The sequence below is a fragment of the Catharus ustulatus genome, chromosome 6 (genome assembly GCF_009819885.2).
Source record: "Catharus ustulatus isolate bCatUst1 chromosome 6, bCatUst1.pri.v2, whole genome shotgun sequence".
Taxonomy (NCBI): domain Eukaryota; kingdom Metazoa; phylum Chordata; class Aves; order Passeriformes; family Turdidae; genus Catharus; species Catharus ustulatus.
In genome coordinates this window covers 8353184-8380974 of record NC_046226.1, presented here as the reverse complement: position 1 = coordinate 8380974, position 27791 = coordinate 8353184, and the positions used below count along the sequence as shown (strand labels likewise).

The following is a 27791-nucleotide window of genomic DNA, read 5'->3' as shown; positions in this document are numbered from 1 at the left end:
CTAACAGTATTTTCAATTTACATTGCTGGAAGTTAAAAAAATCCTGACAACAGGTTATTTTTTCTTGTATGTCTACTATCACAATTTTTTTTTTAAAAAAACCAAAGCATTCTACTTGTCCACATACATACTAAAGAAATACTAACTGATATGACAATTTACTCCTGTCCATCCTGGAATGCAGTCACAGTAATATCCACCAATGAGATTTTTGCAAGAGTAAGCATTAACACAGGGTTTCCCCTCACACTCATTAGCATCTGTGAAAGAAGAGAAAATAAAGAATAGAATAAAGAACAAACCCAGAAACAGATTACCACAGCACCAAGCAAAGCATCCATGCAATCCAAGCATCAGAAGCTCATATTAAACATTGGTAGGGCACTAAAACCATTTACATACCGCAGGATTTTAATGCACACTTGCCTATAGTAGCACATGCATGTTACCTTACTCTTCCCTTGGCCAAAACTCAAAAAGGCAATTTGTTAGTCAGGGCAAATCCCTCCCTGGCCTCCACAAGCTTAGTCACTGTTCTGCCACCACGGAGAAGGAGCTACCACCACCAATGCTGCATTTTGCAACAGAGAAGCTATGGGGCCTTCTAAAAGAGCTATTTTAAGTAGGCTTAAGTTGGGGCTTAAACAGTTACAGATCCATTTGAAACTTCTGGCTTTCAGATCTACTACAGAGGAGCTAAGACACCAATAACAACACACATATTCCACATTTTCTTCAATAAACACCATGCCAGAAGCACACGGCTATTCACTGTTCAGGAGTAATCTCCAGTGGTCTCCAAAGCTTTAGGATTACTTACCAAGCTGGCAAGTTGCTCCAATCCACTGCTGTGGACAAATACACTCGAATGCATTGACACGATCAATGCAGGTCCCTCCTTGAGCACAGGGGTTTGATGCACACTCGTCAATATCTGCAAAGGCAAGGGGGGACTTCCATTACACAGCCTAAAGCTTGGCTCAACAGGTTCTGCTTCAAAGTTAGATTGAGATGAAGGGGGAGGATGTACAAACAAGCTTAGGCACTGACCAACATTTCTAATATAATTTTTACTTGGGGTTTTCTCACATCTTTGAGACAGAGTAGAGAAGATCAGCAAATGGCAAAGAATCAGATAACCTACGTATGATTTGCATGTGCACTGAAAGTCATGTCCCTAGATCAGGACACAAATTCAGCCAGTTTTGGTTCTGTGGTTGGTAATTTTCAGGGGTTTTTGGGGTTTTTTTTTGAGGACAGTTGCTGTTTGAAAACAGGTAAGCCACCCGTGTTCCAAATCACAGGCAACACGCAAACCAGTGCTAGTCCCACAATTCATTTCAACCACTTCTGTCCTCTGAACCAGACACTTAAGCATTTAAGTGTGCAAATCTACTTTTCTACTGTTAATGAAGGGCAGAACCTTTGACCTCCACATTTATATTTTTTGAAATGAAAGCATTCTGCATTTTGCTTTGGAATGGTTAAGGAGTCAGGACTTGTCAAACAAGCTTTAGCAACAGGGCATTTCTTTGGATTTAGTCCAGCTTTTGGTAACAGATCTCAACTGCACCAAGTCAATACTGTGGGCTGCACAGAGCCCTCCTCTTTTCACTCTGCCAATGCTCAGCTGTTAAAAGACAGGAAAAGTCAAAGACTACCACCAAATTCCAAACCCACAGCATGTGATATCACCAAGTAAGCTGCATCAACCCTTCCAACCCAACAGGTCAGCCAGCAGCAAAACCATACCCACCAATAGCACATGTTGGTCCACTCCACCCCGATGGGCAGTGACACTTGAAGCCTGACGAAATTTCGTGACAAATTCCACCATTAGCACAGGGATTAGATACACAAGCATGCTCAGCTGGGGAGAAAGAAGGAAAGGAATTCTTGCTTAATACTCTTCCAGTACCAATTAAGGAGAACACACAGTTTAAAGTTGCATTGGTTACAAGTAACCAAGAGAAATAGCAGTGGAGAGACACCAATACAGAAGTTTGGAACCTTCCTCTCACACCTGCAGAGAGTTAAGATTCCCAGAAGGAAAATTAAGCAGGATTTCACTGAAGATGTATCATCCTCCCCACCTAATAACTAGAAAGCCTAAGCACAGACAGCTCACTCCATTTCAATATCCCAGCAAAGCTCCCCATTAACACTGTGCTTCCAGCCATGCACTTCCACCTCCAGAGCACTCCAGCACTTTTAAATTCAGTGAGACAAAACAGATCTGCTGTATGCAGAGGTCTGAACAGTTGTAGTAGTCTAAGGTCTGTTCAGCTTCATTCTAGCACTGTTCCTTGGACACAGCAGGGAACAGAGGTGCTTACAGGCAGTGATGCTCCTGTAACAGTGGCAGAGGCTGCACAAAACAACCCTCAGGTAGAGGAGGGACAAAGTTTTTGTAACTTCTTTTCGGTAACTTCCCCTCTCAGAAGCCAAGGAAGCATTTCAGTACCAGTACACACAAAATGCAGCTCACACACCAACTACTGTTAAAAATCACTGTAGATATCAGCAAGTATATGTCTTTTTTTCACTGCCTCCTCACCTGAAAAGACAAGCTACTCTCCCAAAGTTTTCAGGGCAAGCTATGGCACTAACTCTAGCCTAAACTTTACATCATGTTCTACCAGGGGAAGCAAAATTCAGGTTTTGATGGCATCTTTAATACCACATAGAGCTTTATGAACTTCAAAGGTCTACATCCTGATTGACTCCAAAAGCCTTCTGCTGATAATAGTTCAGTCAACTTAAGGCCAAGCAGTGAAGTGAAAAAAAAAAAAAAGTTCTTTCCATCTAAAATTGTAACTATCAAGGAACAGCACAATTCATAGTGAAAAGCTGTGAATATATTTCAAAAAAGGATTTAACAATGCATCACAACAAAGAAACAGAATGCCCAACTAGCCACTGTATGAAGCAAAATACGAAAGAACTAGAAAGTGCACACTGCCCATCTACCTCCAAAGTGAGAATAATCAAGAAAACTTTCCAGAGACCAAAACTGTCCCCAAAACATGAACATTTTGGTCTCTGTGTAACACATACACAGAAAAAGAAGTAACATGCTATCTTTGTACTGCGGTTGAGATAGGAAGCAGTTTTTCAAGACACAGATCTGTTAGACTCAAGTCAAAGCCATACTTCATCACAAATGTGGTTTAAAGGCTCTCCTCCATTTTGCCAATGGGCACAAGGAAGACACTTTTTGCTCAGACTGCTTAAGGTGACTCTAAGAGGGTTTGAGCACATTTTCCATAGTAGTTAACATTTCATTATTAATCCAAATATTAGAAATCTCACATTAAAAGATTAAGTTTCAGTTGATTAAAAAAGGATGCCAACACATTTAGCCAACTAAAAATTGGGCCAAAGCCCTGCATCAGTAGAAACTCAATTTTCCATCACTTCCACCTTTCTCAGTCCCTAGCTTAGAAAAGGTGCATACTTGCCAGCAAGCCAGAAGACAAGAAAACAGGTAGCAGGGAGTAAGGCAATAAGGAAAGTCACATGTGTAACCTATTTAAGGAGACTACAGTCCAAATGTGTGTTTGGATTAAGGAAGAGAAATCAAAGAGAAAAATCAAAGAGAAATCAAAGTCTGTCTTATCTATAAGGCATCAGTGCAGCCTTTCTGTTGTGTTTGGTGATTTTTTGACCAGCCAGGCTGAGGCACTAGAAAGAAGAGATGGAGCATATCCCCAGTGAAATGCAGAGGTGCCTAAGGCAGCTGCAGGTCTCCAAGGAGAGATGCACTGTGCCCAAGTACCGATTTCGCAGTTCTTTCCCGAGTAGCCGTCGGGGCAGGCGCAGCGATACTCGTCCGGCTCCGTGTTCATGCAGGTCCCGCCGTTCAGGCACGGGTGGTGACTCCCACAGTAATTCAGATCTGCACACAGAACAGGCTCAGTCAGCAGGGAATGCAGACCCCACCACCTCAATCCCTAGTCAGACACACAGATGCCTCTCTGGCTCGAACATCCTTCACCCACATCATCCCCATATTCCAGTGGCTAGCCTGTGAGCAGGTAACTATCCACACAACAGGGAAGAATGAACAAAAGACAGCTGCAGGAGTTAGAAGAGTCAGGACAATTCCCAGCCTTTTGTCTTGAACTTTCTATACTTCTGATGCCTAGCCACCATCTGCCACACAAGAATTAAGGCACAAAAACACCCAGGTAGTTGCACACTAGCAGAAAAAAGTGTTAATAAGTTATCAGTTAATCATGCAACTTAACTTATTTTTCCTGTACATTAAGGTTAAGTACCTTTGTTACAGAGCAGGCCACCCCAGTTGGTTTCACAATTACACTGCCATGGTTCATTACAGCTCCCATGAGCACAGCCTGGGTAGCGGACACACTCATCACAGAACTGTCCTTGCCAACCATAATGACACCTAAGATGTAAGTTCACATGTTAAAAGTTAGCAACATGATGCTTCATTATCAGCATTACATGTATTTACAACACTACACTTACCATTCTCAAGAACAACGTCAACTGTTCAATGTGCAACAGATAACAAAACTTTATCCTGTTTAGAAAGGACACAACTAGTCCTGTTGAACATCCTTACAGGAACTCATCCTGCTCAAATGTGTTACACACCATGGCAACAAACACCACCAAGCACTACACGTTATGAGAGCTGCACATGAATTAGTTGTTCTTTCACAGATGTCACATCTTCAGATAATCATCTCACACTAGGACAAAATTTGTGATTGACACAAGAAAGCTGAAATTGATTTTCAGGAGGAGACTGCTGGCTTACTGAATTGAACACCACAGTGTTTTTCTGTGAAGAGAGATTTCAAGATAATGGCCAATTTGGTCTAGAGTGCTACAGCCTTAAAAGACCAGGGCAGTCAGAAAGGCAGCAGTCTCAATTTTCTCCAGAAAACCTTTTTTCACAGATTTATTCTCTTATATCCTCAGTGTTCTCTACTGACACTATGGAAAAAGTACTCTTTGGAGAAATGGAGGAGCAGAAACAAAAGTCATTAATAATTCATTTGGTTTAGAGTTGAATTTTCCCCCCAAGATTTCTTCTGAGACCAGTATCTTTATGTTAATCTGTAACAGAACTCTGCTAAAAGAAGCAACTGTTTATGCTATAGGAAAGTATTAAAATCTGAACTTATAAGAGGGGGAAGGGCATAAGCTATTTTTTTAAACTTATATTTGTATTTCACACATATTTTAAGTACTAAGAAATAGTAAGCTTGTCCTTTTGGGCCAACAAAGGAAATGTTCTGTTAAGAGCATATTTCTTATACGGCATTCAAGAGACATACTAGCAACAAAGGGACAGAAAACCACACTGAATTAGAGTTGGGCACACACACAACAGTGCAGCCCTACAGCCTAGAGAGAGAAAAAAAAAAACATTTAAAACGAAACTACATTTTTTAGATTTGACACTACCATTCTATTATCCACATGATTTGAATAGTATACAAGAGTAAAAAATAAATTAATCATTATGGGGGTGGGCAAGCGAGAGAAGATAAGGAAGAGGAATATAAACAAGGAGTCTTGGTTCCTTGTGAATCAATCCCCTTCCACTATTTCATTAAGCTGGATCAATCCCCAGAGGAACAGAACAAGCTATGCTGGCAGCACAGTATTTAAACCCTTACTATTTACACTGGCAGTAAGGACTCTGGGATGCAGATCTCTGCAAGACCATTCTTTTCATCCTACATTCTAGAACTCCTCTGAGCTCCTGTCCCAGCAGCTGCCCTGCCCTGCAGAGCTTCCAGCTCCTCTCCCAGGAGAGCACAGCTCAGGACCCAGCCCTCAGCTGCTCCTCTGAGCAGGGTTGGCAGAAGCCTGCAGAACACTCACATTTTAGAAACCTCTTTCTTTGGCTGCAGCAGCAGCAAGAGGAAACAAATACTGCTCTTGCTAAATTTGATCTCTTCCTTCCTCCTCAAGGACAGAAAAATCTTTTCAGAGGATGGTAATAAACAATAAAAAAAGCATTGCAACTCACTTTACTGGCCCCAACCCAAATCTTCATCCATGCCAAACCTGGCACTCCTGCCAGTGATTCACCATGACTATCCCAACCAGAGCCAACTCCCCACCCACACACAACAAGCATTTTTCAAGAGCTGAAAGTCTGCATCACAAAGCAAATAATCACAGTAGCTCTAATTATTCTCCATAGCCAGTGGATAACAAGTTTCTTTGTGTAACACTGTCGTGGTGCTTAAGAGTGCAAAGAAAATACAGCCACCTTCTAGAACCTGAAGGCATCTTAAGTGCCTACTTGAGTTTGTAGGTATGCTTGATGACATTAAAACTGCTTCAGCAGAAAAAAGGTTGCTGCTTTTTCATGACATCCAACACAATCAAAGTTTACTGTTAAAGTTACCACCAAGCCCGAGGGAAATAATTTCTAGAGGCTCAAAACAGTCCAAAGGAACACAATGTTTACAAGTCAAAAGGTTACTATGTGGTAAGTTGATCAGCCTTCAGTTTATAAGGAAGAGTAAATTAGGATTTCCTCTTGAACAGGAAGTCTGGTTGCATCCTACATTAACAGGTGCTAGAGCAGCGTTAATTCCACTTCCTTCTAAAAAGATAATGTTTACATGGATCTCAGCCCACCCTGAGAGCAAGATGGGATCAATAAACCAACTCAGAAATGGGTATGTTGTATGTCATTTATGGGTATGTCATGGGCATGCCAGAAATATAAAGACAAAATATAAAGATGAAAATAATGAATGATTCACTATGGGAAGCCCAAATGGTAGAAACACAAATTCAACATCATCTAGGAAAAAAGAAAAAAAAACTCAAAAAATGAAAAACCCAAACCAGAACTTCTTTTCATGTACCAACCACTAGTGCAAAAGCCAAAAGGAAACTGCCAGTGCAGCCAATAGTGGGTTAAAGTTACTTCTTCCCTGCCCTCTCATCCCAGTCAAGAATCAACTAAATTGCAATTCTAATTTTCTCACATCTGACAAAATAAGAAAGCCAAATATAGAGAATCTATAAGGATTCTCATTGTTCAACAGACAAAGAAAATTCTTATTGGAATCAAGATTCTGCTTCCTTTGTCCTTCCCCTCTGCTGACTTCATCAGCTCAGAACTTGTCTTCACAATCCAGTACATGCAAAACAAAATCAGACCTGGCTTAATCTTGGCCCTTGCTGGGTTATTAGCAGTACAAAGAAGCTACCATAAATAGATTGTTACAGTTTAGTAACTTCCTGATGGAAGGCTGAGGCACAGGCATCTGCTCCCAGACTAAAGCATCCCTTTGGGTCACAATTAACACAGAGAGTAATAGGGGAGAAGAACAATTGTTGGTTAGCTTGAAACCAACAACTTGGAGAAGAGATCTGGTAATTCCACAGGCACACTTCACAGCTTACATTTTCCTTAGATGAGAGTCTGGTGGCAATAGAAAAACTAGAGTTCAAACAAAGGGCTGGAGGTAACATTAACAAAAATTCTAGACAACCCTTCAATTGTCTGATTAGAAAAACTGCAACTGTGCAGAAAAAACACTGCTGTCACTGACAAGCAGAAAAAGGCACAATAATTCAGCCCAGTGGGGCTTCAAACAGATAAATTTCAGGATAAAGGACTTTCTACAGAAAATCTCAGGGTATTTAAAGGAGTAAATTTAACATCAGGGAATCCTACAAAGCAGCCATCACTATGCACAGTTCAAAGGTACATGTGTACTCAGAGGCAGGGAAAGTGGGAAAAACAGCATGAAACAGAACATTTTTCCTAGGGTCATTCAAAAAACTAAACTTATCAAACCTACTAAAAGATTTTTCTACAGGAATATGCTTTCCTTACTATCTTCTGAAAGTGATATAATCAAGGAAAAAGCTGACAGGGCCTTTGCTTTCCTCTGAGGAAATTTGTTGCAATTATTTAGTAAGAACTAGGTTGAAACTAAACATTTGCAAATCAGATGGAACTCACTAGATGGGTCTAACTAAACCTCCTTGGGCAGAGAGGGGAGTAGATGACCCTGGAAACAACTCATAAGCATCATAAGGCTCCATAAGTTTATGTCAAATCCTACAGTCATAGTTATAAAAGTGATGTGGCAAGGTGAAGAGAGGCAGTCAGATGCTGATGGTCTGTGAAACATGGCCCCCCAGCACCTTGTGTGATTAACTCCTCCTTATCCAAAAGGTGGATGCCTCTGCCACCACAGCAGAAAGTCAGGGTGTCCTCAATGGACAGCTTAAACTTAGCTCTTCTGTATTATCTTCACACATGGTTTATTCTCCTGGTTCCATCACTTCTGGTTATTTGAGAGTCTTGATCCTTCTGTGCAGAAAGTTCAGCTGAGAAACTGATCTCATCCAATCACTAATCTATGCTGGTTAACCTTAAAGAAAGCTCTGTAATTCATGAGAATGAGAGGATACCTAAATAAATTCAGTTCTACACCTACTTACAGAGTTTTGTCAGCACTTCATCATAAATGCACCTAAGGCACCAAACTGAAGTCTATTTCTGAAGTCAATGCAAGAACATGGAGCCTAAAAATAAATTTTAAAAAATCTTAGGGATGATGCAAGGCAATGTAGTATAAATCTTTAAATAACAGGTTACACCAGGTTACTGATATTATTGCACATCATACAAAGAGCAAAGAGAACACCATGGTGAGGTATTCATATACCTTTTTATAAGCAGGCTTTTTGGAAGGAGCCTCTCCCAATCATGTTTCAAGTGGAAGCTGTGGCCAAAACACTCAATACAGGAAAGCAAAGCAAAACAGTGACATTAAGAGCAGAAGCAAAATGCATCATTCAGGGGTGGGGGAGAAATAACCCTCTTAAATAGAAAACCACTAAATTTTCTGGTGACGTGAACAGGATGGTGTTGCATAGGCCAGAACAATAGCTTTATATTAGTTATTTACTTAAAATAACCATTAAAAAGTCTGTTTAAACTTTTAGGAGATTACTTGTTGCACAGCAGGCAGCAATATTGTCCAGCTGTTAGATCCTACAATTCTGAGCATCTGGATTCAATATTAATAAGCAGTACAGTACTCATTCACTAATACTTGTCACAGAAACACTTTGCCCACTTTCCTACCTTTGAAATAGGCAAGATAATTTTGTGACTAGCAAAGGAAAACATACTCATTAATGAGCTCAAATAATTTAATTACCTGAAAGCTCGTTATCTTTTCCTCTCACCCCCAGCATTCTTATCACACCAAAAAGCTACAAACCTTTCCCTACAAACTTTTTTTTTGTCTAATAAAGGAAGTTATTGAAAGCTAACATTCTCACTCTGGTACTACGTAGTTTTGAGAACAAGTTAAAAGAGGGGATGGTTCAAAAGTTTTTTAGCCAAAACATTGCTCAGTTAACTTACATAAGTGGCTCTAAGGGTGTGCCTGTATTTGCATTAGTTCACACCAGGAACATGCTTTTTACGTGAACTGCCTGATCATTCCTGTTGATGTGTGTTAGTTCACATCACAGAGCTGTTTTGGAACAAAGGAATTGGATTTCTCTTAGGTTAAACTAAGGTAAGTCCAAACAATGTATGCCAGGAGCACACCCAACGTGTTCCAGCTGCAAACAGGCATTCAGGCCACAAGAACAGTTTAGAGAGTCTAAAATATAAAGTCCTGAAGTATTTGGAGAATGACAGAGTTCTCTGTGCTGCTTTGATCTGCTGTTCTCATTCAGCTCCACTCCCCACACCGCTGCAGACAAAAGTTCAAGCACTACATGATTTTATTTCCTGCACAGCTGCTTACACCTCCTGGATGCAGATCCACCTTTAGGATATGTTCCATACCCTCCAACCCACTCATGCAGAGCATGTCTCAGCTTCTTGACCAGTAAAAAAGCAAAACATGAGATTCTTTGTCTAACTTAAGGTTTCTACTTGTGAAACACTTGCCCACATTCCCTAAGGGCTCACTACTGGGACATTAAAAAAATAAAAGCACACTGGTTATAACTACAGGCAAGAGAACTCAACATGATGAAAGACACAACAATGGAAAGAATTTTATGAGATCTTTGAGACCTGAAGCTGTGATAGGATATCTTATACCAAAGAGCAGACAGGAGATGTCCCAGTCCTGGTACCAAGTGCATTCCTGCGGGGCCAAACAGCAGCCTCACACTTTCTAGGGACAATGGCCAGTCCAGTGTTGCTGGAATTGAACTGGTCAGATTGCCAAAGCAGCTAAGCACACTGCCCAAACAAGGCTTTTTCTAGCTTACTGCTCAGAGAAGCCTGTACAATTTCTCAATTCCGTTCTGGAACACCTGTGGAAGATCCCCACCTCTTATTCCCAATTTTTAGAAACGGAAATTTTATTTCCTTTTTTTCAGTTCTCTGACCTTTTGTTAGTCCTCTACAGTCTTTCAATAACAACCTGTTTTTAAAAACCTCACCAGATCACCTTACACCCAAGAACAAGTTCACAAGAATCCAGTTGCTGGGCTTTTTAAAAAAAATGTTTAGACAGAGTTCCCCAGTGCTAATGGCAAACATGTTATCCACCCAACCATCACAAAACCACAAGTGAGAAGTCAGTGATATCAGCCTCTGAGAAGTCTAAGATTTAACACTCTCCAGAACACTTTTTATGCCACCAATACTCCAGGTAGTTGCAGCTCCAGCTTTTCTACATCTCTAAAGAAAGCAGTGGATAACAGCTGAGCAGGGTCTGGTCCATAAAGTGACAGATGAAGGAGATGCCCACAGCCCTCACAGGACTGAAGGGGAATACAAGGACTACAACAGGAACAGCACTGGACAAAAGGTTCTCAAACTTTTTCAACAGAGTAAAGATAAGGTACATGCTTAAACAAAACCAATCCTAAAAATCACCAAACCTGTAAAACTAAAACTGTCATATGCAGTTTTAGAACAAGTCAGTTCAAAGTACACAAACCTTAATATCTTTTAAAAGTTCTTTTAAAAGAAGTACCCTTGCTTTGTCCAGCTTGGACAGAATTCACATTAGAGCACTATTAATTATTCCATTTTTAATCAATTTTGGTTAGTCTGCACATTCTAAAGGAATTTTTGTATTAGTAGTGGAAAGTAAGACTGGCATTTCCCAGGACAAAACCTAGCTCTTACCATGGCTCCAGACTGCAAGCTGAGCAGTGGTAGGGATTCAACTCCTTTTGTTTTTCTTTAGATGAGAAAAAAAACCATTCAAAGGCAATGGGAAAAGCAGAAAGACTTCTGAAAATACCATCATCCTGGCAGGGTCATGACAATGTAAGCCAGATATGAGGCATATCTGGACCTCAACCAAAGCCATACCACTCTGGATAACAAGGAAGTGAAAGATTGAGCTGTTAAGCCTAGTGGCAGTTTATGAGTGGTACCAAACATACCCAGGTCAGCAGTTTAATCAGGGAAAGAGACTCTCACTGGTGGTTTCTCTATATTCAACTTTGCTAATTTCATGAGGTCATTGAACTCAAGCCAAATATGAACCATTAGATCAAACTGCATTCTCCTCCAGACAGCTTAATGAAATTATCAAAGTACTTTAAATGATGCAAAAACATACAAAAAGTAACAGCATCACGGCTCTGCAATATTGTGTCTTTGATAATCCCTCCTCCTACTTTGGTCAGGTGAAGTCAATAAAAAAAACATCATTTAGCCTGGCACTACAGACCAGTTCATTGTCTTTCTTTATTGCATTGTGGTTAAAGACTGGCTTGTTTTCTCTAGGATGGTGGCATTTTTCCATCCTTGCAAAATTCAACTAAGTTGCTTTCGCTTTCCTCGAGGATGTATTTTTCATCTTTATTCAGGTAATTTTTATTTTTGCTGACTTGCCTCCACAATGACAAAAACACATCACCTAGACCCAGTCACACCACAAAATCATTTCCTGCATCAGGTCATTTTGAGACATCTGTCCATCTCTACTTAGTTTCCATTTTGATGGAAAGTCAGCTAAGAAATGGAAAAACATCTCAACACTGTAGCTTTCTCAAAGCAATGGGGGCACAAAGTTGACCAACAGACCACATGCAGAACCAGTGGCATAGCCTTTATTAACAGTGTCAGGTCATTTAACTACTTCTGATTTTAGTGCAACTTTTAATCCAAGAACAGGTTTAATTACACTGAAACATAAAAAATGGAGGATGGATCTTTGCTTGAGACCTTGGTTGAAGCCTTGGAGCCTCTGCTCATGCTACCTCCATGTTCATGCAAGCTGAAGATGGAAACCATTTTCCAGCTTTTCTGTTTACTAACAGCACTGCAAGTTTTGGCAATTAAGTAGCTTTTGGCACCAGCTGGTTCCCAACTACCTCACACCCCTATTTTTTCTCACATTTTCATTTTCTTTCTGAATTAAAAAAGGACATTGTTTTCACCTGTTAAATTACAGTGGCAGCTGTCCAGAAACCAGGATGAAGGCATCTAGATTAAAATTCAATAGCACCAAACATAGCAGTTTCTTTTAAATAACAGCTTCCTTTGTACTGCTGAAGATAAAGGTCATGTCTGTAAGCCTTGTTTATTTTTAGGCCAGCATCATTTTTTCTACAGAAAGTGTTATCCATTTTGGTTAAATGCAACCTTTCCAATGTAGTCTAACAACTACAACAGAATACAATCTAAAGCTTGTGTGTGAACACACTCAAGCTACCAAATCACCATTAAGGGAGTAGTTAAGAACATTCTGAAATACTACAAAGAGTGGCCACACAGAGAAAAGTCCTCCTTCAGCTTGCTGATCACAGGTCTGACTTGAGTAGACAGGCATCAAGAAACAAGGTAAACTGCACACAATCCACTATTCCTTCCCTCAGTACTTTCAGGTGAGAGAATCCACCCATGACAACAGTGAGATACCTGGACAGAGTCCTTCAGTGGACTCAGGGTTATTTTTGTGGGCTCAGTTTAGCTGGGCAGGTTGCAATGGAACACCTGGATTTACAACCCCAGATGCTTCTTCGCATCAGCTCCAGGTTGCAAGGAAAGGCTTCACCATGTGAGATCACCTCAGGACAGCCACCTTGAGAAAGGCAACAGCACCCAGCCAGCCCCTCAGCTTGAAAGGTTTTATAGTCCCTTCCTGAAACCTCTCTCCTCCTCTCCAGCTTCTGCCTTCTCAGACACAGCTGCTATCACAGAGAAATGGAAGTTGAAAAGGAAACTGCATCAGCCCCTCTCATCCACCCATCCCATCCAAAAAAAACAAACCAACCCAAAGGTACTACTTTGTATTTACCTAAATCTGTTTCTTTTACACATTTAGACAAAGCCTTGTTGCATTTAAAAAGCAAATATTCACAGGCTCCTAGGATGCTACTTTGACACCTACAATACACCAGAAACCCTTACATGAATCAGAATTCATTAGAATAGGCTCTCAAGGGGAACAAACACATTCTTGGAAGGCTCAAGGGAAGGAGTTTCTTCTTCAGGCAGAAGTGATACTGGCCCAGCTCTCAACCACAGTCTTTACTTGCAATAACAAAAAACCAAAACCAAACAGCAGCAAAAGCACCCAATACTGGAAATCACAAGGAAGATATTTAGTGAAATGGAAGAATCACAAATAACTTTATATATAAATATTCTTTCTTGTACAAAAAATAAAACTTAATTTAAACATCTTCCTTGAAAAAATATTTTAAAGGATTATTTAATAGCTTGAGAAATTAAACCACACACAAACTGAAGTGCTGCACTTCAAATTTACAGTTTTCAATCAGACCAGAAGGCTTCAACAGAACAAACCTTCCAAGAAGTCAGCAGCATCTGATGGAAGTTTCAGGGCAGTAAGAAACCACTCTGTGCTGCAATGATTTAAGGTTTGCTTTCTTATCTGCCATCCCCCAGTGTTAAAAACATGAGGCTCTGCAGCAGGATGGGACTTGTCTGCATGTCACCTACCACAGCTCATGAACTGGCACCTCAACTCCAGCTCAACTCTAAGCCTAGCTAAGCTGGACTACCTACATCCCATTTCTGCGACTTCTGTGGAGGCTGTAGTAGACAGAAGGATGAAGCCAAATTGCCTTAAAACAGTCACAGCTTGCCACAAAGTGGTATTTGTCAGCTCCCAGGGGTTCTGGCAGCCACAGCTCAGTTTCTTCACATTCCAACCAAGCCAGTTCAACCCAGCTCAATAAGGAACCACAGTGTGAATCCACCCTTACAATGGTGCATGCCACTCTGACCACAAATAAACTCAACAACTTACACAGGATCCCAAACTTGCAAGTAGACCTGTCCCATTTCTTCAACAGCCAGTGTAAAAATAACACCCATTTCCCCTTGACCTACTACATTGAATGCCTGAACCTTTACAGGAAAACAATCAACTGCCCTTGCTATCACAGCCTACTTAAACTGCATCACAAAGTTAAGGGAACATTTCACTCTGTTCTCTCATATCTAGGGACCAAATAAATTTACCTGGGGTAGAAAGTTTAACCTGGGGTTGTTACTGGATCTCTATTATTACCAAAACCCTTTTTTTTCCTCCTCGGAACAGCAACATTCACTACATTTTTGTGAACAAAATGCATATTGAATGCCCTAGGACTGTGAGCATTTCCTTATCTAACAGTTCAAAGAGCAAGTAGCCCTTTTCACAAGAGAGAAACAAATATATGAAGATCAAAACTCCTAAAGATTTTCAAAGTAATACTGAAAATATAGATTTGATAAAGGCACTGTTTTGAACTACATGAAACAAATCTGTTTAGTCCTATATAGGCAAAAAAATAGAAAAGCATCACAAAACAGTTTAGAGTATATGCAGTTCTTACACATGACATCTACTTGAAATCTATTTCCATACATGTTCTTGTACAGAATTTTTCCATTTTAAAATAGACTTTTTAAAAGTAGCAATATACATGGAGGACACTTGAGAGATCAGAGCTCCCAAAAAAAAAAAAAAAAAAAGAAAAGAGACTCAAGCATGCAGACTTACTTGCATTCCCCAGGTACACTGCAGCCCCCATGGAGCAAATTACATCCTTGTTTACACACAGCTGTGGACACAAAAAGATTTGGACATCAGTCTGGGCAGCCAGGTATTCATTAGTACAGCAGCAGCCTGGAGCTCCTCAGGTAGGCTCCTGTCATTTAGCCTGTCTGTTGTGTGTGCAAGGCAGATTGCCTTCTGCCATGTTCCAGACACTGGTTCCTTCCAGACAATTATTTCACAGAACACAGCACCATTACAGCCAAAAAGCTTTGCAGCAAAGAGTGTCTGCACTGAAGCTCTTAGAAAATACAGTTGTTTTTAAAACCAGGTATAAGATTGGTATTATGCTGGAAATCCCAAACTTTAAGTGATACATGAGTATCATCACCCTGAGTAAGCCCAAAGCCCTCCCCATCATTACCAAGTTTTTTACTAAAAAGGAACAGAAAACAAAACCAAAAAGTCCTCAGCAGAAAAACAGACTATGTCAAATTATTTTAGCACTAATTACTTACTGAAGGCAAAATGCAGAAAATTGATTGAGTGGTATATTAAAAGAGACAACCACACTTGAACTTCAGTTCCCATTAAGAGCTATCAAAAAGCTTTCAGCTTTGCAAACTTTACACTTAAAACTGTTTCAATCGCAGAAACAGTGTTATGGGTGCATTTTTACAGGATTGAAGTCTACTGTGTAAGTGATGATATCACTTCAATAAAATCTTGCATTGACAGATGTAATGCATCATTTTGCCACAAAGGAACACCACCACTGAATAAAGTCAATTAGTAAAAGGATGTTTCCCTGAACACTAAATTTGTTTAGTTATGTTCACAGAATACAGCAGAAGCAACACCATATCCTGTGAACCACTTTTCACAGAGGATGTTTTATTTAAAGATTTATCTTGAAAGGACAAAGCCTGCAAGTGCTAATATTAATGTTACAGCACTGACACCACAGAAACACCTACTGCACTTTACATCTATTCTGCATACACCAGAACTAATCCAAGATACAACATATTACCTTGTTTGCATTCTTCTCCCATCCAACCTTCCATGCAGGCTTTGTTGCCATTTTGATCACACGTGTAGTGACCAACAAAGTCATCTCGAGGGCCACAGAACTTGTTGCACAGAGCACTGTAGTAATTTTCATCACATTTGACCCTTATTTGCACTTCAAAGTGGGCAACAGGACCATTAATTTGGAGGGTCTTCCATCGATCTTCCGGGTTGATCATGCCAGCATGTGCCACTCGCTCTATTAACAAGTTTTCACCTTTTTGGAAAGAAAGGCAAATTCAACAAGGGGTTAAGTTTGACAGCACACAAGGACACAGGGAATCCAATCAGAAGCACTCAACTGGTTAAGGGGAAACCAAGTAAAGAAAATGTTAAAGATGATAAAGATCTACTGTATAACTGAATTTTCCTTTGCATCGCAAAGTTCATTACAGGAAGGCCAATTTTAAAAAGTGTCCCAAAGGAAATATTAAAAAACCCTGGAACATAATCCATAGGAAATAGCTTATTTTTCAAGGCAGCCAAACACACCACACCCACATGCTGACAACTAGCAGCTTTATCTTGATCTGAGGCTCTTCTTGCCTCCTTTTTGTTCTTATAAAATTGCAAGATCTGCATAATCTCATAGCTGAGATAAAGTTCCCTGCTGCAAGTTTAATTTTAAAAATAAACCAAAACACAATGTGTTAAATTTGCTGCAAAATTACTCAGTAATACTGAAAACTTTGGTAGGCTTGCATTATATACATAAACTAGTTTGTTTCCATTTTATTATTCTCTCTAAAATAAAGGCAAAAGATCTTTAACAACCATTCCATAGAACACTGCACAGCTAGTACTTGACATTTTGAGAAGAAATAAATAAGTGAACTCAGGATTGTCAAGGGCCATCCTCAGCTCTGTATCCTCCTTATCCTCACCCCCAGTGAAACTCCTGATAACTGTGATCCCTATTACAGCACACTCTGTGAGCATCCTGCCTTGTCCCCATGGAAAGCAGCAGCTCTGCTACTGCCAGGCTCCTCTCACTGAGGCCAAACCTGCACCAAGAATTACATATCCCAGGGGAAAATATTCTAGGCTGTAACATTCTGCCAACACAAAGTATTTTCATTTACATGAACATCCATTTTGTATCTTTATCCATGTAATAACTCTTTGTATAGAAGCTTCAATACCAGGAGGTGAGACAGTTATAGCCACTATAATGAAATTATGCAATTGCTTCAGCAAATATTGAGAATAAGTAAAGTTCAAGGGTGGGGGGTAAGGGCAGACAGTGAGCAACCCCAGTGACAGGAGTTTTCTAATGGGTTCACCACTCAAATCTGGTACCACCCTGCTGCACAGCTTTTCTAGGTGACTGCAAAAAGACTATTTAAGGATGAGAAAAAGGTACAGAAGCTTCACCTAAACATATTAGTTTCATACACATTTATGAAATAGCTATAATAGTGCCAGCTCAGAGCTTCAGCACTCATTTTCTTTAAATAAAGAGTCCGCAAAGTACATGTTAAAAGAAATTAATAACCAAAAAATTGCACACAGCAAGAAGATGAGATGATAGCGAGATAAAGCCTCAAACTCAAATTATTAATAATGTAGAACATTCCAAGCTTGTAGCAAGAAATACTAAGCTACCACCTATAAGCAAATGCATTTTACCTACTCAGCTGCTTTCTAGAACTCATTAACCTCCTATGTTTAGAAAACAAAACCCAAGGAGTGACTTTCTCAGCCAGAACATCATTGGCAGATTAGAGGAATCCTGTCCATCTCATAGCAAAGTAGCATTTTCCCACATTAAAGGTCTGAAGTGACAATTTTCAGCCCCTCCAATATTAAAACAATAGTTACAAAAGTACCAGGTTCTCCAAAGTATCTTGCTCTCTTGACATATTTTTCCAAGCTCTCTTCTATAAAAATGTTGCCTTTTGAAATTAAAAAATACTGACCTTAAAAAGAATTCTTTTTAACCAAGCATTGAAAGGTACTCTAATTATTAAGACCTCACAGCATCTCTCTGCTTTATTACTAAAAGTGGTATACTGCCATGTATGAGCTGTAAGTCATGCTTGCTTGAATTAGACTGCATAAAACATTTCACAAAATTTTTCATGGCTGGCCAAGACACATTGAAACCTATCCCTCTTTAACTCTCATTCCTGTCAGGAGTTCCTTCATTACCCAGCAGCATGTGCAAAACAGAAAAGGCTGCTTGCATTTTATTTTGATCATCAGGGTATTTATCACACCAGGCACCATTGAAAGTACAATGACTAGACAGAATCACAGAATTTTTGAGGTTGGAAAAGACCTTTAAGGTCATCAAAGCCCAACCATTAGCCCTGCACTTCCAAGGCCACCACTAAACCATGTCCCCAAGTGCCACACCTAGATGTCTTGCAAATACCTCCAGGGATGGTGACACCACCACTTCCCTGGGCACATCTCAGCATCCTTTAATAATGTTATTTTCCTCCAATGACTGTTGATCTGAAAAACTATAAAGGAACACATGCTGAATCACTGGATGGTCAAGGAAAACTGAACAAATAGCAAATACACATTACAGAGCTGCTTTCCTGCTATAAGCAACATAGGCTCCTTATAAACAGCTGCAGTAGCCACTGCTGTGAAAGTGTTTCCTCAAAGTGCATTAGATAAACTGAAGAACAGGTCCTGAGATTAAAGGAGTGGCTTATATAATAAAATTCTTATCAGGCATCTTCAGGCTAATGGAGATTCATCAGACCCAGTTAACTGGAACAAGCATTACAGCTACTGCAAATATACCTATGCAGTACAGACCTCTCGATACCAGGGGTCAAGAACAGGGGAAATAACCCAAGAGTGCTCCTTCTATCTTTTTGAACACTCAAACTTTATCTTCACAAGCTCCTTTCAAAAGGAATGTATGCAGTCTTAAGGGTCTTTCCTCAAGCTTGTATCAGTACAAGTAGGGTTTAACAGGCTATAAGCAAGCCAAATAATTCACCCTGAGCCACAAAAACCATGAGGGAAGCAGCTCCAAGCCATTTCACTTCTAATACTATATTCTTGAGAACCAGAGTATGAGACTTTAACAGACAAATTCAACACTGATCCTAAGTAGAAGGTGCATCTTCCAGAGAGATCTATAAACACAGGGAGGAACGTGTTTGTCAAGGTTTCTCCTTCCTCCCCCACAATACCAGAGTGTGTCTAAAGATATTCAGCCTCTCTCACCTAACTGTTTTGATGAGACAAGTTTGCTCCCTTAGGGATTCACACTCATTACTTTTAGCCCCCAGTAAAAGCATAACTGAATTTGTCTGGTTATTGGTCAAAAAAGCATCATCATCCATTACTCAAACTTACACAGACACAAACAGCCCCCAAGCAATTTCCTTGATTAACAGGTTTTCTACAAGCCTCTCTAGAAAAGCAGATAGGGGTACAGATGCTTGCATAAAAGGAGATGATGGCTAAGAGGCAGTTCTTTAATGCTCCCAGAGTATCTGATTTTTGGAAGAGAAAGCCTTATCTGAGGAGTATTTAACTGTGCAAAATACAAACAAGAACACTGCCCACCAGCACCCTGCCCCTTGGCAAAGGCCAGACATTCCCAATGAGCCAGCAGGGCTGTGCAAAAGGTGATGCTGGTAGCTGTAAGGGAGCACAGTGCCAGGACATGAACTTCCCATCCAAAGGAGCAGGAGCTGCCCATCTCAGGAAGCACATTCTCTTCAGCATGTGGACAGATGAGTCTCCTACAGATTAATAGGAAGGAGGAAAGCAACCACTGCATCCCTGCAGCAGAGTCAAATGGAAAGTTACTTCACATGGAAGATGCCAGCCTGCTTTGTCAAGGCAGGGCTGGGCACTGCCCAGAGCTCTGCCAAGTCAAGTGACTTACCTGGAAAGTGCAAGTGCTGTGACAGATGACAGCGACAGGCTCTCTGCAGTGACTTTGTATCTAAGCCAGTTTCCTCTCCCCCTTGCACCCTCCCAAAGCAAACAAGCGGTAACACTACACTGCCACAAGCTTACCCTCGAGACAACCCTGCTGCACGGGAGGAGAAAAAACACATCAGTAGTTCAGGAATCAGGGCTGAAGGACCCTCTAAGAATTGGTACAGGGGAAACATTCGCCCCCCTGCCTTCACTGAGTGCAAGAAGAATGCAGGATGCACGGACACAGAGGGAGGGAACAACGACAAATGTTCTAAAATCTTCAAGTTGTGCACGGGAAGCCTCTCTTTCTAGGTTTTAGGGGAAGTTTTTTGTTTGCTTGTTGTTTTATTTGGGTTTTGTTGTTTATTTTTGTTGTTGCTATTGTTTTGTTTTTATTTTGTTGGGGAGGTTGTTTTGGATTTTAATACCTACTTGAGAGTCCAAGCTGGAACACAGATCTTACATTTAACTCCCAGCCTTACTCATCACCATTAAAGGAAAGCAAAACCTGACTCCAGAACTAATTAATCAGCTTATAAACAGACTCTGGCAATTACTTTGATTAATCTATCTTACAGTAGCAACAGAAGATCCAAGTAACCTGATCCCCAGATCAGCACAGCGCTCAGGATTGACAGGGAGTTACTCTTTCCACATTCACTTCACCCCTCCAGGACCAGACATTGTCTTTTCTCTGCAGGAGATACTCTATTCCCCTTCCTCTTCTCCAACATGTGAATTTTTACTGATCTGTGCCTGTTTGGCAGTTCAATGGTGCTTGCAAAAATACAAGTAAAGCATTTTTGCATCTTGACAGATTCACAAGGCAAAACCTACTGCAGGACTCACAGCCAACATCCCTCAAAAAAAAAAAAAAGAACACCTTCAACATTAAGGAATTCTTACTAGGCATCTTATATGCAAATCTAAACTGAAGCATGGTAAAGCAACAGGTCTCTATCACAGAATCAGAAAACAGACTATAGAAACATTTTACCAAGACAAGCACTTAGCTAGTCTTCTGCCAAATTACAGGCCAAGAAACCCTTCCTAAATTCACCTGACAAGCCTCCAAGGTTTCAGCTGCAATACAACTCTGCAGTACCTCTCTCTGGCAGCCGAAATTAAAGGGAAGTTCACTTTCCATCAGCAGTTTCTCATAGAGCTAAACTGTAATCTGACACTTATATACTCTCCCACAGTTCACAGAAACTGTTAATTTAAGGAGATGGCACACTGGGCCTCCAGAAGACACTCTATATCCTGTTGGCCTGAAGTTCAGGGGAAAAAAAAAAAAAAAGAATGCAAGAGATTTGTTAGAGCTTGTTAAACTAAAAAGCATAACAAAGACCTAAAAGAAGCCTGAGGTGATTGTCCTCTCATGAAACATATTTGAAAGAAACCTGGAGTTTAAAGCTACAGATCTGTAAGAGGATTCTGCAAATTCTAAGAAATAAACAGAAAGCTACAATATTATTATTTATTAAGAAGCTAATTAAAAAATGCAATCCAGCACTTGAATGCATACAGATGATTTGCAGGACAGGCTGTCTCTTCATGTCCTTTCTACACCACCTCATGAGTTGATTTGCCCTCTGTAACTAGGACATGAATATTCTAATATTTGCTGTACCAGCTGCCCCTAGATAAATTATTCCCAAGCTGGAAACCATTTAAATTAACTAACATTATATAATAAGTATATTTTAAACAAAGCAAAGAAGAGGATTCCTGCAATCTGTTACTATAGGTATCTAAACTTATTCAAGATTCAGGTGTACTCTGCTCAGTACATAAGATCTCATTTTGAATACCACACCCAGCTTTAGGAAGTGCCATTCAAGAAGGCTGTGGACAGACTCAACTGAAGGGTTGCAGCAACATTAACAGAGATATAAAGAAAACATAGCCAACAGAAAAAGGCTAAAGGAGCTGTTAAACAAGACAAAAGAAGTTTAATTCTAACAGAAGAAGGGTTCAGGAACAAATAAACTCATCATTACTGATACTGATCATCTGATAATTTGGGATATATATACATATATATATAACCTATTCACTATCTTGATGTTCAAACACTTACCTTCCTCTACATTGATCCCAACTGAAATGAAATAGTCCATCAATAACCACAATGCAAGTCTGAGGTTCATTTTTTTTCTTATAGCCAGAAGAATTAGTTATTTTAAGACATGTTTATAAACCTTTTACAAAGAGTAGGTTCAAGCTGGAGTCCTGCTTTAGCAGCATTGTGGCAATCAGCACCTTGACTTGATTTTGAAGTATTTATAAAATAATCTTGCCTTCACTTCAGATCCATAACCCTGTCTTGTCACTGAGTGTTAGCATTTAAAGACTGAAAAAGCAAGGTAAGCTTCAGTACTATAAGAGAAACAGAGAGGGGATCATACCATGATTTAGAACAATTTCATCAAAAACATGAAGTATGCTTTCCTTATGGGGAGAAAGAATGTTTAACTGTTCACATGATCATGGAAATTATTCTATAGTATGATCACAGAGGAGAATTTGAAGTGCAACTCTACAGATTTATTTTTTTTTTTTACAAAAAAGGGGCATAGCATGACCTGCAAACATTTATTACATTAATTACACCCTTTATTTACAACTGTCCATTCTTTTTCCTATGCAGCAATAATTTTTCACAGTTCCTAACCCAATACTCACTGATTGGATTTGTACATGCCCTTTAGTCAGACAACAGGTTTTCCCAGAGCTGATTTGGAGGGATGGCTGATTGCAGCAGGACACAATTGTCCCCCTCCCCAGTTTGCACACATACAGCACAAAGTACCAAGTCCAAGCTTCATATAAATACTCACCAGCTTTTGTATCATTATCCCAATCCCATGCTTCTAATATTAATGTGAACGACCTCTGAAAAAAAACAAGACACCAATTAGATTGTAATAAAAAACTGTTATAACCAGACAAACTGATTTGAAATAAACAGATACTACTGCTACAAGAAAGCCAGCTGAAAGCAGTTGAAAATTTCATTTCTCTGTTGTCATGTGAAAGCCCTTGAAGGCATCTTCTCAAAAGCATGAAATAAAACAGCATTAGAAATTGTGGGACAAGCCATGCTAACAGCAAAACAAAAACATTCCATGCAGACACATGAGGACTGAATTATTATGATTATTCTCCTCCCACTGCATCTAATTTTCAGCTTTGCTTAGCCACAGAAATCCTTTGCAGGAGCAGCCCTAAAAGGTTTAAATGAAATCAAGTTCTGAACCTTGGGAAACAGCTGAGATATTTAAAACTTAAACAACTGAACCACCTTCTCCTAAAAAGGAATGAGAGCCACCCTCTAGAAATCACATGTCAGATAAGTCTATACCAGATCTTCTAAAAGAAGAAATACACAATTCACCCTGCATCTATCAAAAATTTAGGCTTCTTTCTCATTAATGGGTAGCATAAAAAACAGATCTGAAAAAGAGACAGCAGAAACAATTATTACAGTAAGCACACCTGGTACTGTACTTTTTCCCTGAGGAAAAAAAATATTTCAGACAGTTCTTGAATGATTTAGAAAAAATACGATTACTTCACTAAACCAAGGCCTCAGGTGTTTTCCTTGGTTTATGATCAAATACATAGGACAGATGTTGATATTCAAATACTAAACTTATTTAGAAAGAAGTTATGCATACAGGTAATTTTTAACTGCTTTGAGTTGAACAAGCATAGCTGTCAAACAATTCAGCTTTGATCGTTTCCAAGTGCCACAAGTAACACTGAGATCCTCACATATATTCAAAATCAAGGAAAAACCATCAAGAACAGAAAAGAGTTATTGCACCACTATCCTAAAGTCCTCCTATACACATCTTCAGAGCCAAGCCCTAATGTGTGCACAGTTCACAGCCTAATGATCTATAAATTCACATGGGCATGGGGACATTCAGCCAAGAAATTGCAAGGACCCTCTTTAGGAGAGGATCATGTGAGAACTCAGCCATCTTCCTCAGGGTCATTAGGAGTATTTTATTCTTACATCAAGAAATGTGTGTTTTTATTTTGAGATAGCTCCTTATGTGCTTTACACCCCCCAACTCCACACCAAGGAGGGTTGATCTAACATTGAAACCTCCCCACTTTAGAACAGCAGCAACAACAGGATCAGTGCAGCACCCCAAGCAGAAGGGCTCTGTTTGAGGTCTTCCATGACTGCAGCAGAGATCTTTCTACTCAGAAATGCACTTGAGTGCTTGTTTTCCTGTTCAGTTATATTAACACAAACCACAACTCAGCCTTTCAAAGCAAGTCTTTCTACTGTGTTCTCAGCTTCAGACATACACTAGGGAAGATGATTTTACATCACTGAAACAGAAACAGGTTAGTGGTGACTATCTAGATTAGACTAAAGAAAGGAAGGGAACAGGGAGCTCAGCAGTGACCATACTGGACAGAGACATACTTGAGTTTGTACTGCCCTTGGAAATGGACAACAGAGATCAGCTGAGAAAGCAAAGGGCTCTGTCTCTGGGGTATGACAGCACAGCTCAACTCCACTCAACTCCACCCAATTTTTAAAGACAAATATTAGCAGAGCATTTCAGTAGCTTCACCCTCCAATTCCCTGCACTCTCCAGTCTCAGCACTTAGGAAAGCAGATAGGATTCTACTGTATTCTGAAAACACTACTTGCAACCCCTCTTCCTGAAAAAATAAAACAAAACCACTCATACATTGAATAGTTGAGAAAATAAGTTCTATATAATACTGCCTTAACACTATCTTCTGGCAACAGCATGTCTCCTTATTTTGTATCAAAATTATAAACTAATCTAGGCAGAATACTGCCAATCAGTGCAAGGTCCAAAGTTATTCATATCTTCCACTTTTAGCTACTTACTTTCTAACATTCCCCTTAGTTTTCCTGTTTGATTTGTATTAGTTTAGACCAGTGCTCAAGTGCTTCCAGACATCCATTTACTTATGTAAGGGCTGGTCTTTCCTACTGCAAATTGGCTGTTGCATCTGACTGCCAACAAAAGGCAGCAAAAAATTTAAGATGGACTTGCCGTCTTAGGAAACAGACTGTCATCTATGCTTTCCCATCACACCATTTGAAAGCAGATTTGTATCCATGTTCAGGATGCCAAGGGATTTATTTTCGTGGGCAAAGAGTTCCACACAATGCACTGTTCCTGCATGATCGTGCTGGACAGTGTGAATGGGGATAAAGAGGCATCCTACATATTTGTAAGATGTTTAAAACAAGAAATCCCACAGCTCTGACGGCAAACCTCATGGTCTAAGTTGGCGTAGTGTCTGGAGCAGAAAATATTGCTTTACAATCTTATAAAAACTTAATAGTACACAATGAGCTCTGGTGCAGAGCTGCTCCCCCAAAACGTGGAGGAACCCACACAGCTCGTGCTGCCGCCTCGTGGCTTTGCAAGCCCCAGGTCCCACAGGCCTGGTCCTCAGCACTTGCTTTGGCCATCCTCCCACTGGCCACCATCAAGAACCACAGCCTACCTGTAATAAGTTTAAAGAACCCACACAACAAAGACATTAGTGTTTTCAAATCCCTTCACTTCCCCGTGTCTGCTTTTATGGGTGACCAGGCTGGCACTCGGCTGTTCACACATGAACAAGCATTTGGAGTGTAAGCTTTCAGGAAGGCTTGCAGCCACACTTGCAGGAGATTAGAGATGTTAATCAAATGGCACTACACAGCTCTGATAGACAAATGTGCATTTACTGCACCATCAGTTTCAGCTGGGAGAGTTCTCAGTCATGCAACTTCTACTCTCTGCTGAGTTACAGAGTCACCCTTTAAAAACCCCAAACAGACACAGAAAGAATGCAAGCATACAACTAATTTTTATGGCTAATTTACCTCCAGAGAGGATAGTTAAGGTTACCAACCCAACCTGCCACCCTTCCTCATCTCCAGCTGGCCAATAACTTGAAAGAGGAATTCCTCCCTGTGGTAGTGCAATGGATCATCACACCACATCACTACACCTCAACAGAAAACTGGTCCTTAACCCACTTGTTCAAAAAACCCAATCTTTCCCACTACCACATGTATCAAGTCTTGCACTAGATCTGCTTACATTTCTTTGAATTTTGCACTTCACTTTAAAATGACAGCTGAAAACTTACAAAAAAGCATCTGTGTTACTAAATATGTTCATAATATGCAGCACAGAGCTTCCCAGTTATGGCTCAATTATCAAAAACACATTTTACTACCAAAATAATAAGTGGAAATTTTAACATTCATACACTCACCCTGAGCATAACCTTATCTAATAAGCAGAGTAAGCACTGAATTTTAATAACACTTATGGATATAAATTATAAATTAATATTTATTAAAATTTAATATTTTCAGCTTCATACTGGTCATATTCATTTTATGAGAACTCTACCATTAGTTGACATTAGTCATGTCTATACCCTTCTACAGAAAGTCTTAACACAGACTAACCAACACCTCTGCTGACACCAGCTGCAAGTAACTCATCTATAGCAGAGACACTGTCACCAGCCATCTTTCTTAAACTGTGCTTACAGAGAACAGCAACAGGACTTGCACTAGCTTAGCTCCTGTCCAGAACTAAGGACTACCCATACAGCAAATCTTGAACCCCCTCATATCATCCAGCACTGTCTTGGCTTTTTGATGTATCTTTAATATCAACAGACTCACTTAGAATTTTTTAAGAACGTTTTCTCTACAGACTGTTGACATGTGCTCAAGTTCATGCATAAATCCAACAAAAAACACTACACAAGCATCCTAGGAATGCCCCAAAATCAAAAGTCTTACACATAATACACACACCACACCTGGTTCTTTAACTTTTACACATCTCTTGCTGTGGGCTAATAGAACAGCAGGACATCCATATTCCAGTCTGCTCCGATATCTACAAAAAGCTTTGTGAAGTACTACCTGTTCATTTCAACCAGTACCAGCAAAATATTTAGAAAATATTGTTAAAGTGACCATGGTCCAGATTTGAGGGGGAGGGGATGAAGATATGGAATATACAGCACTGGAAACAGACTTGACTGTACTGACTCCAGTGATTAATTCTGTCCAAAAAATGAACCTAAACTCACAACACCATTTGTGCTCATCAAAACTCAGAAGATGTTAAAGGCTACAAGTCAGAAGAGCATCAGTGCACTTGTGCAGAAGAGCACAGCTTATGCAAGAGCCACTTCGTAGGAGTTAACTAAACAGATAAGCCAAGTAGCTTGGAAAGATACAAATTAAATCTGTTTATCCTGGTGATGCTGCCTCAGTTGTGTTTTTTTTCTCAGGATTGGTGTTGACACAAGCAACTTCAAAGCATTATTCCACTGTTTACACTAAACAAAACACTCCCCACACTATCCCAGCGACCTCCTTTCTGGGGAGGGGGAAACAAGACCTGTAATATTGGTTTGGCACTCTCCTTTCATGAACTGTTACTATTGCCTTGATATCTGCAAATCAACATTCAAAAGGTAGGGGTTTTTTGGCAAACCAGTCATGCCAGAATTCTCATCCCAAGAAAGATGATCAATCTGATGACAGCATTTTCAGTCAGGTATACAACTTCTCCAACCCACAGTCTGAAAAATGTCAAAGGTGAAGTTTGAGCTGAAATCAATACTTGAAGTTTTCTGCATTAATAACATTCTATTGTGATTTTTATGGTAACAGACAAAAAATTATTAATTTCACACAAATAAAAGGACTGACTGGATTTTCTACATAGAAAAATGTTTTAAGAATAAGCAAGAAGTAGAAAAAAAGTATGGTTCCTAAACAAATCCCAAGCCCACCTTATCTTCCTGTTCTACAGTCACACAGTA

General features: G+C 39.9%; 1 protein-coding gene across 1 annotated transcript in view; it reads right to left on the bottom strand.

Moving 5' to 3' along the window:
• JAG2 (jagged canonical Notch ligand 2) overlaps positions 1-27791 on the bottom strand; it is a 68232-nt gene that overhangs the window by 19666 nt on the left and 20775 nt on the right. The window contains exons 3-10 of the mRNA XM_033063518.1: positions 22778-22832; positions 15997-16251; positions 14970-15030; positions 4281-4411; positions 3779-3898; positions 1757-1870; positions 821-934; positions 147-260 (exon numbers count right to left, since the gene is read on the bottom strand). Coding sequence (XP_032919409.1) covers positions 147-260; positions 821-934; positions 1757-1870; positions 3779-3898; positions 4281-4411; positions 14970-15030; positions 15997-16251; positions 22778-22832 — 964 coding nt within the window. The remainder of the gene's footprint in view (positions 1-146; positions 261-820; positions 935-1756; positions 1871-3778; positions 3899-4280; positions 4412-14969; positions 15031-15996; positions 16252-22777; positions 22833-27791) is intronic.